Source organism: Doryrhamphus excisus, chromosome 3, assembly GCF_030265055.1.
Source record: "Doryrhamphus excisus isolate RoL2022-K1 chromosome 3, RoL_Dexc_1.0, whole genome shotgun sequence".
Lineage (NCBI taxonomy): Eukaryota > Metazoa > Chordata > Actinopteri > Syngnathiformes > Syngnathidae > Doryrhamphus > Doryrhamphus excisus.
In genome coordinates, this window is record NC_080468.1 from 1,252,058 (window position 1) to 1,262,821 (window position 10,764).

The 10,764-nt window shown below is 41.5% G+C and overlaps 1 protein-coding gene across 2 annotated transcripts; it reads left to right on the forward strand.

Moving 5' to 3' along the window:
• Positions 1 to 62: 62 nt before the first annotated feature.
• LOC131126297 (metal-response element-binding transcription factor 2-like) lies at positions 63 to 10,307 on the forward strand. 2 transcript variants are annotated; one of them, XM_058068662.1, is made up of 15 exons: positions 63 to 374; positions 858 to 1,044; positions 1,695 to 1,776; positions 4,288 to 4,398; positions 4,474 to 4,574; positions 4,657 to 4,772; positions 4,882 to 4,977; positions 5,313 to 5,381; positions 5,614 to 5,737; positions 6,298 to 6,365; positions 7,514 to 7,672; positions 7,846 to 7,957; positions 8,622 to 8,680; positions 8,833 to 8,934; positions 9,015 to 10,307. In XM_058068662.1, exons 1-15 carry the CDS (start codon positions 370 to 372, stop codon positions 9,391 to 9,393), a joined length of 1,770 nt encoding a protein of 589 aa, XP_057924645.1. In that variant the 5' UTR covers positions 63 to 369; the 3' UTR covers positions 9,394 to 10,307. The 2 variants fall into 2 exon arrangements, with proteins under 2 accessions (XP_057924645.1, XP_057924643.1); XM_058068660.1 differs by having other exon boundaries at positions 69 to 374; positions 4,654 to 4,772.
• The last annotated feature ends 457 nt before the right edge of the window (positions 10,308 to 10,764 follow it).

The following is a 10,764-nucleotide window of genomic DNA, read 5'->3' on the forward strand; positions in this document are numbered from 1 at the left end:
AAAACGTTACGTAAGACATCAATGGTTGATTAAAAGATGCTGTAATTGGCCACACGTTGACGCAGGTAAACATGTGACACGAGCAGTTGAAGATGCTTGAAATGAGATTAAACAGACGAGGACGAGGAAGCAGCAGCTGCCGTTTAAGCTTCCCACAATGCACTCCCCGGCCATCAGCGGGAAACCAAAATGGCGAACGTGCTCGGGGAAAATGAGCAGTTTGTTATTTTCTGAGAAGGACACGGGGTCTACGCGTTTTAGCGGCTCGAGTTTGGTGTGAATTTCAAAGGCAAACGGAGCGAGAATACCACAGCAACGCACATATATTTATTTTGTTACTTTTGGAGCTGTAGAAACGGAGGTGCCCGAATGAGGTATTGTTGTCATGTTTTCCTCTGTTGGGGGTGTGGGTTAGTCTGGGTCTGCAACCTGGCACGGCTAAAGGCTTTGCCCGGGGATTAGTCTTACTTTGGCCGATAATTCTGACAAAATATATCATTTAAGACTTTAAGGTCACTGCACATGGTTATGTTTTACTAAGCGTGGGGTTGACCACAGCCACTCAACGTTCGAACAAAGGGGACAGCCCTCAAAGGAAACCTAAAATAGAAACAGTGGTTATTCACATGAACTGATAGAGGGAATCCACAAGTTTACGTCTTATGTTACACTTTGTAACATAAGTGTGCTTGGGTCACAAGGGAGATATTTTAGTGACAGGAAGTGCTTGGAGTGACAGTACATTAGCTTCCATCGGCTGTCACCTATTTACTAGTACAGTACCTATGCAAATCCTTTACAATTATGCTTGATGTTACATGTTTCCAGTTTTACCAGTCCATCCCTTGTCATTGCAGAGACTCGGGGGTTTTGGGTCACCTGTCCGTCCATCAGAGAGCTCACCCCCCGCAGCAGCAGGCTATTCCTTTGTCCCCAACAAGCCAAGCGAGGGTGGAGTATGGTGAACAGGACAGGTTCACAGAGGGGCAGGACGTCTTGGCCCGTTGGTCAGATGGTTTGATATACCTGGGGACAATCACAAAGGTTAGTGTGTGAGAACATACAGGAAAGAGTATTGTTAAATGTCTGTACTTGGTTTGGGCGTGTTCACCGAAGGGTCTTGAACATCATATGAAGCATGTAGCAAATAAGATCTTCATAATGCTGCATTACTGCGACTTTATTGACTGATACATAGATTGTATTATATATTAGAAAGGCTTGTACCAACTGGGGTGCAGGCGCAAACAATAATACCCTCCTACCCCCATTTGACATTTCGGTGGATTTGTTGAATGTGCAAGACAGTAGAAATAGTTGACACTTTACAGCTTCACTCAATCACAGTTTCATCATCACACATTTATACATGAGCCTGCATACATATATCAATTTAACATACGTCAGCATGTATATTAAATGGTTTATTTACTTTTGGGTCTACTGTATTGGTTCATACGAGTGTAATGGAGACTATGGGGTGTTAGTTAATGTCTACAGGACTCTCATAATGTTAAGAATTGTATTTAAAAGGTTTTTTTGTGGTAAGTATGAAATATATGACTCATAATTAATGAATCATACCTCACTGAAATTTACTTATCACGATTGGGTCTGGAACCAGTTAAGCGCAGTAAATGAGGGGTTGTACCTATATATTTTTTAAACAATTTGTTTTTTCTTTGCCCTTACAGATAGATCGGGACAAGCAGCGATGCTTTGTGGTGTTTGAGGATCGATCCAAGTCTTGGGTTCTGTGGAAGGACATTCAAACGGGTAGGCAGTAGTATATAAATGTCTGTAATATTTAAACTTTGTAAATAGCTGCTAATATTGCTGGACTTATTTATTTAGTACTGGCTATTTCTCGCACACTAGCGATACTTCAATCGGCCGATTTCCGGTGATAAGTACGTGGGATTGTCCCCCCCTGCTTTGTGAAAGTCCAAGTACAACAGTAATAGTTTGTACACTTAATAAGTGCAACTTGCAGAACCATTCTCGTCTCTCGGGAACAATGGCAGCACGCTGCATTCATCTTATGCGGTCAGGTTTATCCCTTTGCAGAGGTGAAATGTTCAAAAACAGGAGGCGGGGGGCCGGCAGTCACATAGCTGAGGAGATCTGCTGGGTCCCATTCACTTCACGCATCAACGACACAGACAGGCGGTGCTGCATGTGTTATACCGTGTCGCTGAATGTACAGCATCATGTCACCGGGAGGGCTTTTCATCAGACTGGACAGGCGTGTGTGCGTGCGCATATACAGTGCAAAATGTCATGAAAAAATGGATTGTCCTGTGCAGGGCGGGCTGGACAGGACACTGTTTTACCATGTACTATTACATTACTAATGTTTAACAGGTTACCAATTTCTAAAGAAACGTGAAGAATTAGATCATTTGCAGATAGCTTATTCGGTAATAAAGACTAAAAGATTTGCGTAGTAATAAACAGGTGCAGGATATACAATTAACAATACCTTAATTAAATAATACAAATGAAGAATAAATAGTCAAAGAGAAAATAATAATTGCAGTACACCTGGTAGACAGGAGTAAAGGATTTATTTTTGGTGTTCTTTATAGCTAATATTATGTATCATGCTCATTGCCCATTTTGCAGTATAGTTGGTGAGTGAAGTGCACTTACCCCATATGTCAACAGAATATAAAATGGCAGCAAACAGTATGGTGTGATGTGTGTAAATTCCTGCTCTGGAAAGTTTCATATTACAGCCTTTAGTCTGACACATTCCAACATGACACAAGTGGTACGTCCCAGCACACACAGTTACTGCCCCCACGTGGTGTTATTGAAGCCGCTGGTCACAACAGTAAGGACACTTTCCCTGTCGTAATGAGGTCGCCGTACTGGACTGCTGTGGTAAAGAGAGCTGAGTCGGAAGGCAAAGCTCTCAATTTATCAGAATCTGAATCACCTTTATTGTCATTGTATTGCATACAACGAACAAAATGTAGAATTGCAGTGAAAACAATAACCTGTACAGCAGGGGTGGGCAAACTACGGCCCGGGGGCCACATGCGGCCCACCAAGTGTTTGAATCCGGCCCGCCAGTTGCTTTCTAAGTATTTCAACTTTTAACATACAAACTGGCAACATGACTTGCAAGTTGGATGTCTTATTTAGTAAAAAAAAAAAAAAAAAATTTGTAAAATTAAATTATAGTTTAAATGTTTAAAGTGCTCCTGGAAAAAAAGGGACATGAGAACATTCAGCTGATAATGAAATAATGTCATAACTTTGTCACAAAACAAGCAGCCAAGCTTTTGCCTTCACATAATAGCCCTGTGTAATTTTTCCATAAGATGTCACATTCACGTAAAGAAGGGGTGGGCAAACTACGTCCCGGGGGCCACAAGCGGCCCACCAAGCGTTTGAATCCAGCCCGCCAGTTGCTTTCTAAGTAGTTCAACTTTTAACATACAAACTGGCAACATGACTTGCAAGTCGGATGTCTTATTTAGTAAAAAAAAAAAAAAAAAAAAAAATTAAAATTTAATGACATAGTTTGATGTGGTCTGATGTTTAAAGTGCTGCTGGAAAAAAGGAACATTAGAACATACAGCTGATAGTATAACACTTTTCAGATAAAATTAGATGAATAATTCAAAGTAAATTATAAGCATAAAATTGTGTGTGTGTTAGTGTGTTAAATATATGTTCTGGCCCCCCAGACAATTTTGTTAACTCAATGCGGCCCACAAGTCAAAATATTTGCCCACCCCTGCTGTACAGTAACAAAATGTAGAATTGCAGTAACCAAAATGTGGAATTATGTTCCCAGCCTCCCCTCTGGTCGTGAGCTTTTGATCGCGACCGAAAGAACATTTTGCGGCTGAAATGAGTTTCCTCCATAAGGTGGCTGGACTCACCCTAACAGAGAGGTTGAGGAGCTCAGCCATCAGAGTAGAGCCGCTACTCCAGGTCTGGAGGAGCCAGTTGAGGTGGCTCGGGCATCTAGTTTGGATACCTTCTGGACGCCTCTTTGGTGAGGTGTTCCTGGCATTCCCAGCTGGGAGGAGGCCTCGGGGCAGACCTAGGATACGTTGGCTTGGGAAGGCCTGGGTGTCGTCCCGGTGGAACCGAAAGAGGGAAGTGTGGGCTGCCCCTGCCACCCGGTTAGGCAGAAGAAGATGGCGAGATACGTACTTTATGTGCTTTACATGAGAGTAGCAGCCTGAAAACCAGAAGCAACACTGCATTATATTTGTTTCAGATGAATTCTTACATGGCTCTCTATGTTGTGACACACGTCCATTTTAGGGGATGAAGATGAGGACGACGATGAAGACGATGACATTGTCTGCTCCATCTGTCAGGATGAAACTTCAGAGGAACCCAATGAGATTGTGATTTGTGACAAATGTGGGCAAGGTATACCTGACATTAATGAAAAGGTTGGCTGACTTCCTAAATGACCAGGATGTATAAATGATGTACTTTGCCCAGGCTATCATCAGCTGTGCCACTCCCCCATCATCGATGCTACCGTCATTGACTCAGACGACAAGTGGCTCTGCTCTGAATGTGTGCTCACTGCTTTTCCAAAGGTAGTGCCCTTGTCTTGGATTTTTCAAGTGGAAGCCAGATAATGTGCTGTGTTTTTATTTCATTTCTTTGTTTTTAAAGCAGGAGGACCCGCAACACACGGAGCTCTCCTTCCCGTACGCCCTGGAGGAACTGGTGTGGGATGAAGACCACACAACCAACATGCAACAGTGCTACTGCTATTGTGGAGGGCCAGGAAAGTGAGTGACTCAAATAAAACAACACAACAACAAACAGTTATGTAATTTGTTATATCACGACGCCTGAGAGGACTCGTGAGATGATGTCTTCGTCTTTGTGTCCACGCAGCTGGTACTTGAAGATGCTGCAGTGTAACAGATGTGAGCAGTGGTTCCATGAAGCCTGCCTCCACTGCTTGCAGATGCCAATGCTCTATGGAGACAGGTGATAAACCACTGTTTTCTTAGCAGGTTTAATGAGGGAAATGTTTTGGGAAAATATGGGAAATTCTGATCTTCCACAAGAATTCCCAGCAGCACTCAGAATAGCCATCTCATTTCTAAGCAAGAAAATGGTCATTTACATTTTTTGCAGAATTTTCCAGTCCTACACATATTGTAATCTCCGGTGGAAGAAATATATAAAGCAAGCATAGTTTGGTTCAATATATTAGGATGTATTTGATCAAACACAGCATTTCACATTATTTTTGTATGTTTAAAAACAAACAAACAAAAAAAAAAACCAACACTATGCATTTTGTGTTTCTCCACCTTCAGGTTTTATGTTTTTGTTTGTTCTGTTTGCAACGGTGGACCCGAGTATCTCAGCCGACTGCCTCTCAGATGGTATGATGGTTTTTCAACATTAAGAAAAATCTGCAAAAATAATAGTCATCAACGTGGAAACTGGGATTCCACAGAACATTATTGCCATCTAGAGGACTGTAGTGGAACAGAACAGACCTTCGTTGGCTTTGATGAAATACATCAACCAAAGATCTCACTTGCCTGTCTCTGCATTTCGTATACTAATCACGTGTATAAAGAAATGCAATAAAAGTAATGTAAAGCATTGCAGGGAGGACGTGACACACTTGAGCCTGTACAACCTGACTATGATCCACAAGAAGAAGTACTTTGACTCTGAGATGGACCTGATGGCTTACATCAACAGCAATTGGGAGCTGCTGCAGCTTGGGGAGGTAACCGGAGATACAATATGATGACTTATTAAAAATGTGCATATTAGAAATCTATCATAAAATCTTGGAATTACCACTGAAATGCATATGTGATGTTTAAGTATATATAAGTATAGAGTTTATTGGTGTTTTTAAAAACACTCTCTTCGGCCTCCTTGTAGCAGCGAACAGAATCCTTGAACCCGCGAGCATTCATTAGCATTCAATAAATAATCGTAATCGTTAATGATGGTCGCAACAGCAATTGAGACCACAGGAGTGTCCAAGAGTGTCTCCTTGCTGAGCTTTCCACAACATTTGGTTTTCACTTCGATGGGGATGGCTGTCCTTTTGATTGGCACACTGCTGCTTGGGAGGCTTAAGGATGTGTAAAAAAAAAAAAAAAAAAAAGTTAACAAGCAATGTTGCTCTATGTCAGAACATTGTAAACAGACTACCATCTGGATTGGCGCCCACCGATGTCATGTTTGGAATTGGAATTTGCATGTGTGCATGAAAACAACAACAGCTTCATTTCATCACCTTTCAAATCTTGACTGTCTTTTGTGTTCCATCAACAGCTTTCTAGCACCCCGAGATCATTGCGATATGGGTTTGTACTGGAGGCGTTGAACAACAACACAAGCAAGTAGGTTTCTGTAATGTGTAACATCAGATATATACAAAGTACAGCTACACTTGTGTGAAAACGTTTGCCCCTTCCTGATTTTTTTTTTTTTTGCAAGTTTGTCACACTTAATGTTTAACTGAAGACCAAATGCACTTTTTTTTATTAAAACTTTGTATTTAGGGAGAAAAAAAATACAAACGTGCACGGCCCTGTTTGGAAAAACACTACTGAGATGAATTGACTGCAATGATTACTCATCTAAGAGGTCACAAAAGACTCCACAACAGCCAAAGAACTGCTGACCTAACACTTGCCTCAGTGTTCATGACTCCACCATAAGAAAGACACTGGGCAAAAGGGCCTGCATGGCTGCATGGCCCTGGAGTTCCAAGACGAATATTATGGTTGAACTAAAAGAACATTACAACTTTTTCGAAGGTGTGTACCATTACATCAGATGTAACGCCACATTGGTCACAAGTAATGCCACATTTCAGAAAAACAGTAAAAATATGCTGGTGGTAGTGTGATTGCCTGAAGCAGTTTAGCTGCTTCAGGACCTGGAAGACCTACTGTGATAAACGGAACCATATGTTCCTCTGTCTCCTAAAATATCCTGAATATCCGGCCATCTGTTGGTGACCCCAAGCTGAAACCAACTTGGGTTCTGCAGCAGGACAATGATCCAAAACACACCAGCAAATCCACCTCTGAATGGCTGAAGAAAAAAACCAGATGAAGACTTTGGAGTGGCCTAGTCAAAGTCCTGACCTGGATCCTATTGAGATGATGTCATACCTTTTTAAAAAAGGCGCTTCCTGCTCCAATGTGGCTGAATGACAACAATTCTGCAAAGATGAGTGGGCCAAAATTCTTCCACAGCGCTGTAAGAGACTCATTGCAAGTTATCACAAATGCTTGATTGCAGTTGTTGCTGCTAAGGGTGGCCCAAGCAGTTATTAGGTGTAGGGGACAATCACCTTTAACACAGGGCCATGTAGGTTTGGAGTTTTTTCTCCCATTATAATATTTTTAATTACTAACTGCATTTTGAAATCAGGAAGAGGGCAAGCGCTTTTAACACCACTGTATGTGTAAGAATATATGGTATTTACAATATTGATGAAGGCCTGAAAGTTCATCTGTTGTCTTTGTGCCCCTGCCAGGTTCATGTCGGGAAAAGAGGTAAAGAAGAAGAAGCACTTGTTTGGATTGAGGGTTCGATTCCCCCCCGCCCCCCCCAGTGCTGAGCAACCAGACAGCAGACTGATGGAGCGCTCCTCACGAGGGATGGCCGTCAACTCCAACAAAGCCCCATCTTTCACGTAAGCTGCAAGATCCTTTTTGAAGACTTGACAATACCAGTATTTTCATCTCTACAGGAGTCGTTTGGGTGATTCCAAGTTAAAGAACAAATTGCATTGAGTCCTTTCCAGTTTCTGTCTTCATTCTGTCAAGGGAGGAAAAAAAGTCCAATTTCAAATGTTGTTTCTTGCAGTACTTTAACCAACGGCGCACAGAAGAAGTCCAAAAAGAAGTTGAGGAAGCAATCCACACGGTCTCTTGAGAGGCAGGCCAAGCGCAGACGCTCCTGTGAACTCTTGTCCAGGGTTTGTACTGTTCATTTGTATGTTTGTTCTACTGAGTTGTTTGCTGTGTATACATTTGGAGTTTGGTCAGTCTCCTGTAAGTGCTACCAAAAGCATGACACAGCAAGCAAAAGCACCCGATCAAATACTGTCCCGATCAAATACTGATATTGGGTATCAGGTCGACATTGGAAAAACAATGTAAGTTTATATCGGCCTGCATAACAATAACCACAATTCCAAACGCAACATGTTGGATTTCTGGGGAAAAAAACCCAGCCAATTCCATTTTAGATAATCACAGCTCAGCTCAAATCCATTGATCAAATCCAATCAAATCACAAATCCATTTATTTCATCACCCTTGTGACACACTTGCATGTCACAAAATGGTGATGCGCAAACAGGCTAAAATTGACATCATGTCGCATCTCATACACAACAGACAAAACGTATTCAACACTGTGTCCCCATGTTTTTGCAGTATATTTTTATTTGGTCATTGCTGTAAATCACTGTAGTCTATACGTACTGCAGTCACCCCTTAAAGAGACAGCACCCTGTCTGGTACACTGACCCATTTAGGTTCTCCTAGGCCTGTCATAGTTAGACATTGGTGGGTATTAGATTGCACTGCTGTCTTTATTTTCTTTATATTATTATCTTTATTTTTTCTATATGACAGGAGCTGAGAAAGCCTCCACCACTAGAATCTCACTCATTGGATCGCTTTACTTCTGTCAAGTAAGATAATTGACTCTAATTGTATATACACTTTTGTTTTTTTTAATTATTGCGTAAAGCATCTGCACAGTGATGATGATGATGATGATGAATTCTCCTGCATTTCAGGATTTGTTTTTGTGCTTATTTTCTCTTTTCACCTCATACAATAGGAATGACAGGTCGTTACTGTCATCTCGAACCTCAGATGTGGAGTCTATCGGAGCCCTGAGCACCACAGAAACTACCTCAACTAGCCTTTCAAGGCAGTCCAGGTATGCTGACTGTGCAGCCTTTTTATACAATCATAGAAATAACATTAGAACCTCCTATTTCCTATCAATCACCCATTAAGCCTCTGTAGCTCCAGCAAGACCCGGTCGACAAACTCCACCATACCCATTTCCCCTCCACCCTTAAAAAGGAAACGTGGGCGGCCACGACGGGTCTTGCGCCCCACCACCAACACAGGGATGCGCCCTCCCAGCCCAGCAGACCCAAACCCTTCGGCCACAGAGGTGCTGAGTCCGCTTCCAGGGCTGCACTCCACAGACATAGTTCACGGCATGGACCCCAACAGTCAGCTGTCCCACCTCAAGAGCTCCATCAGCTCCTACTTTGGAGTGGCGGGAAGGCTGGCTTGTGGGGAAAAGTACAAAGTCCTGGCTCGACGGGTCACCCTGGATGGAAAGGTGCAGTACCTGGTGGAGTGGGAGGGTGTCACTGCCTCCTAGAGGTGTCCTACTGTGCACCCAGGATGTAATCAGAGCATTAATTATGTACCTTTGTTTAGTTTAGACTGGAGTGTTATTAAGCTTTCTGCAAAGCCTACTGGTTCAGTGCAGTCCACTGTGAATATAGTACATTTCAACTTATTTTTCCTCCTTCCTTTTAAAGTTTATCGATAAAAACGAGGCTCTGGCATTAAACTATTTGTATCTTTTTGCGCTTTTGCTATCCTTTTGCTTTGAATACTGACAAACCCTCAGTTATGCATACATCGATCAATGCACTGCACCTGTAGGCTTTCAGTGATTTCTTTTAAATACAGTGATACACTTGTCAATTGCAAACCAGCTGAGTATAAAAGTATTTTTTTTTTTGACAGAATGTAGCGTGTGTTAACAGTGAGGAAGTGAGGGAGGTTTTGTTTTGCCACTGAGGTCATACCGTGAACCTTTGTGTCCACGTGGGTATCTATTGTACAATATTTGCAGTTATAACATCCCTCTTTGACATAACGGTCCCTCCTCTCTGTTCTCAGCTGTTAGTACCTCTGACTGTATTTGGCAGATGTATTTTTAAGTTCAGTTTTGGAAAGTGTGCTCATTTGTGTACTGTCATGAAGGCACTTAAGAGCTGCTGCTGCAAAATTGTATTATTTTATATAAAAATTATATACATTTATTTTTACAATTTCCCCCATATGTGTCTTGCTTTTTCTTTTTAAATCTCCCGGTAACAGTATAAGCTTAAATGTTAAAATTAGAGCAGCATTTATCATTGAGTAAAAATTATTTTGTGCTGGTCCTAAAATCAAATGTGGAAAATATACATTTTTTTCTGTTTGACCTTTTTGCCGAACTTACATGCAACTATAAAATGATGTGATTTCAATCTTCAGGACCTATTGATTTTTTATGTTTTATAGTTCAGAAAAAAAAAATAAAAGTGTTTCATTTTGTGATTGTCCTACACTCAATTTCCATTCTGCAGTTAACAGCAGGTTTGCTTGTTTGAGTTGATCCTGTGTGTTTTTGTAGTTCGGAGTTCTTATTTGGACCCTGCAGTTGAAATGTTTGAGTTATTGTGATGATTCAGACTCAGTTGTTCAGTTTGAGCAGCCTCTTTTAGGACACACGTTCTTTTCATTTCAAATGTGTTGATGCCTGGCTCATATGAGCCGCTGCAGCCAAAGAACATTGGTTAACCTGTTTGAAGACAACAAATGACCATTATCCCATTACCTACCTAATGTGTCATGATACACATCGAAGTGTAACTTCTGAAAAAAATAATAAAAACGCCATTTGTCATACAACCGGAACAATGGTTCTCTGTTGCTTTCTTTCAGTATCTGTGTGGATGTCGACACATTTTTGGTA